Source organism: Triticum dicoccoides, chromosome 1A (assembly GCF_002162155.2).
Source record: "Triticum dicoccoides isolate Atlit2015 ecotype Zavitan chromosome 1A, WEW_v2.0, whole genome shotgun sequence".
Lineage (NCBI taxonomy): Eukaryota > Viridiplantae > Streptophyta > Magnoliopsida > Poales > Poaceae > Triticum > Triticum dicoccoides.
Window position 1 is genome coordinate 439,021,721 of NC_041380.1, and position 3,653 is coordinate 439,025,373.

General features: G+C 43.3%; 1 protein-coding gene across 2 annotated transcripts; it reads left to right on the top strand.

Moving 5' to 3' along the window:
- Window positions 1–6: 6 nt before the first annotated feature.
- LOC119299646 lies at window positions 7–3,140 on the top strand. 2 transcript variants are annotated; one of them, XM_037576843.1, is made up of 4 exons: window positions 7–330; window positions 790–840; window positions 970–2,294; window positions 2,783–3,140. In XM_037576843.1, exons 1-3 carry the CDS (start codon window positions 75–77, stop codon window positions 1,035–1,037), a joined length of 375 nt encoding a protein of 124 aa, XP_037432740.1. In that variant the 5' UTR covers window positions 7–74; the 3' UTR covers window positions 1,038–2,294; window positions 2,783–3,140. The 2 variants fall into 2 exon arrangements, with proteins under 2 accessions (XP_037432740.1, XP_037432789.1); XM_037576892.1 differs by having other exon boundaries at window positions 815–840.
- The last annotated feature ends 513 nt before the right edge of the window (window positions 3,141–3,653 follow it).

Below are 3,653 nucleotides of genomic sequence, written 5' to 3' on the forward strand. Positions count from 1 at the left end.
CATGGTTTTGGCTTCTCTCCGGGCGGATTCCTCTGCGCCGACGAGGAGCCGAGATCTGCCCTCCCCCGACGACCATGCCGGTGGCGCATGACCCCGTGGGCGCGGGCGCGGACACCGCCTCCTCCCGCAGGAACCGCCTCGGCCACATGAAGTCCTCCTCCACCAAGGCCAATGCCAAAGCCGCGGCGGCCCCCGCGGTGCCCGCCCCGGTCCCAACGCCGCCCACACCAATGCAACGCCTCTTCGACACCAGCCGCGAGGTCTTCGTCGCCTCCGCCCCCGGCTTCGTCCCGCCACCCGATGTCATCGTCCGCCTTGCCGTAATCCTTAGTAAGCATCCCCTCCCCGCTCCCTCCCAATACCCAATTGCACGTGCGTTTCCCGTCTGATTGCCGTCGGTAGAGTCCTAGGTGGTAGGTTGCTGGCCATAGTTTGATTCGTGTCCCAGGTAAATTCGTTCGGGATGGATCGCATGGCATGGGCGCCCATCAATCCATGTTTCCCGTGCTTAAGATTTAGGAGGATGCCCTTTGGCTGTCACTCATGCTTTCACTCATTAACTTATTCTTGCAAGTTCAGTACACATTGTCGTACTACTACTAGTGCTTGTCTGTTCAGCTGTCAAGTTTTCTCTTCCCCATCGTGGAGTACTTACTAGTGGAAGGGAATTATGCTGCATTAGCATACACTTAGAGTGTGTACATACAGATTGCACAGTAATTTTGAACAAATTTGATCCTTCAATCTGCTCTCTAGCACTTAAAAAATCATTTGGTGCCTAATTGGTAGGCTTCAATCTGTTTCCTTGCTGCAGGTATTTACCAGGGTGGTGCGTGGAAGGTCAGGGTTGAACTTACAGAAGCTTACCCTTACAAATCGATATATCAGAACTAGTTTACTAGTCTTGACTTTGAGGATTTTTACCAACTGAAGCACCACATTTTTGCTGTTGTCCTACTGTTGCTGCAGACCTTGTGAATATCTTTGAGGTGTTCCTACCTCAGCTTCTCCTGTACCCCAACCCCTCGGACCCGTGACTCCTACATGATCCTTTTCTGGCATGCCATGAGGTCCAGGCCCCTGGTATTTCTTTTTTTCCATGCATGCGCCGGCATGTCTGCGTGCCTGCCCGTGCCATGCCACGCCATTGCTGCAGCAACACTGCTCTGTTCTACCAGCATTAATAATAAGTGTGTCTAAGTGTGTCCTGCAGAACCTAACAGTAGCTACCATTGTCAGTGCACCTGTGCTTGCCATTTTGTGTGTTACTCATCTGTCCCATAAGTTTGCATTATTCTGCATAGAGCTTGCTTCAAAACATTGCATTGTCCGAGTGAGTTTGGGGTTTACAGTATTCATAAATTCTGATGTTGAGTTTGTGTCACTCTGCATGCCCATACTATTAGCTTCTGTTCATCATTGCTGGTGCTGGTAATCACTAGTGTCCGAGTAAGTGTGGAGTTCACGGTATTAATATCGTGTGATGATGAGTTAGTGTCACTCTGCATGCATGCCGAGTTCTCCATAAGCATTGCTTTGCTACTCTGCTTCCGTTCCTCGCTGCTGCTGCTGGTAATTACTCTGGCAGTACAAGCCTTTTAGGTGATACATTGTCAACAAAACATGCTAGGCTTGCCTATTCTATGCACATGCTTAGGCACAACCGTTAGGACCGGGCTCGGCGCGGCAAGGCGCGCTGCAGGTCTAGTACAACATGAGGTCTAGTACAACATGACAATCATAAAGTTGCATTATTTAGCCACTGGTAGGGTAGGATATACCCAAATGTGGTCAGTATAGGAACTAGGGTCCCCTAATTGCTAGCAAAACTTGTGTAATGAGCTCTTGTTACCTTCTACTATTGTTTAGTCTTGTTTTTTAATACTTCTGTAGTGGTATCCAGAAATAAAATTCATATGTTTCTATATATGTTCTTTTAGATAGGTATGTCAATACATAACTAGTAATGTAAATGGTGTGACGCAGTTCTAAATAAAAATGCAAATAGATTGTGAATGTCAATCTCATGTGAGTCAGTCAATGAACTTATTATATTAGTCTCTTAGAGAAATACATGCTTTTTTGTAACTTTAGATATTTTCCAGAATAGTATGCTTGGTCCTTCATATCTAAAGCTTGCATGTACTGTAGAAGCTCTACTTTATGCTAATACTTGCTTGTGTAAAAATTTTCATGGCATACTTCTAAATGGACAAGTACGTGCGACGTCCAGCATCAACGATGATGCGGACCATATGTTCAACTACAGCCCCATCCATTGCATTGACACAAAGGTATGTACTCTGTCTTGCTGAACAGATATGGGCCTGATGCTTGATGTCCTTATGCCTGATGCATGTATCATGTGACATACACATAATTAACTTTGACATAGTTGCTCTGTTACAGTAGATGGCAAGATGAATAGCTAGTGTCTGTTTAATTCAATCATGCACCTGGTAGTTTAATAGGTACTATTGATTTAATATGAATGTTATTCCATATACTCAAATGGAACTTCGATCTGCTGTAACTTTGAATGATGGTTTTTAAACCTTATCGTGTATGTGAAACATTCCATGCTCGTTTGCTGCTAAGTTTGTCATAAGTGCCAATTCAATTCCCAATTTTTATGAATAACCGTATTCTAGATAAGTAGAATGATCTGGTTAATAATAATAATAAGTAGAATGATAATATACTGGTGTATCTTTACTTTTTATTTTTAAAGTACTCTGTATTCTATCAGTGACATACCTTTTGTTCTCTTTTGAATGCTCAGATGTTTTGCATCAGCCTGTCATTGCTAAGGGAGAAGCAGGACTTGGAGAAGAATTATTTCCATTAAGCAGATTACATGTTTGGTTGCTGTGAAGTACCAGATAGGCTAGTTCTATTTTTTAACGATCCTGGAGTATTTCAGCAGCACCATGCGAATGCAGTAGCGTTAGGTTTCTGATTCACCTTTTGTAAAAACTTAGTTAGCCCGTAGTCAGTCAGTAGTAGCTCAGCCAGCCAGCTAGCCTCAAATAGTATTGCTGGAATGAATGGTTGTAATATAATAACATTGCACGTTTCTTTGAAAATGTATTAGAACTGGGCTAGGCCCAAGATAGCTTGTGGTGTGATGTGTTGTAATGTCAATGGCATAATAATTTTTTTTGGATTGGATCAATTTTTTCGGAACTGGGATAGGCCTAAGTTATATTGGACAATTATTTTTGAGGGAAAAATATGAGAGGCCCAACAAAGAAATGGCCCAGAAAAATACATGATCAAAAATAAAATTTGCTGTTAAAAGGGCCACACAAATAAATCAATAAGGTTGAATTGTTGGGCCAGACCCATGTAGCTAATAAAAGCACAGGAAAAAAATACATTAAAAAGCTGAATTATTGGGCTCAGCCCATGTAAAACACCTAATCGGACCAGGCTGAATCTTGTCAGTGACCTTTTCAATTGGTCGCAGTTTTGCCATGTCAGATCCGACGTGGCCTGGACAGACAACCAGTGACCAAAACAAAAGGTCATGGGTTCAACGACCTTCTATTTTGGTCGTAAACGTCTACGACCTTCTCACAAAGAAGGTCGTTAATTTCAGTTTACGACCGCCAGCTTTTGACCTTCTGTTTTTTGTGACAAAAAGGTCGCAA

What these genes read in the sequence shown, in the direction of transcription:
- LOC119299646 (XM_037576843.1), top strand. Translation starts at nt 75, where the DNA reads ATGCCGGTGGCGCATGACCCCGTGGGCGCGGGCGCGGACACCGCCTCC. An exon ending in CCGCCTTGCCGTAATCCTTA is followed by an intron (nt 331 to 789) that starts GTAAGCATCCCC and finishes CCTAATTGGTAG; the next exon opens with GCTTCAATCTGTTTCCTTGC. An exon ending in ACCAGGGTGGTGCGTGGAAG is followed by an intron (nt 841 to 969) that starts GTCAGGGTTGAA and finishes CTGTTGCTGCAG; the next exon opens with ACCTTGTGAATATCTTTGAG.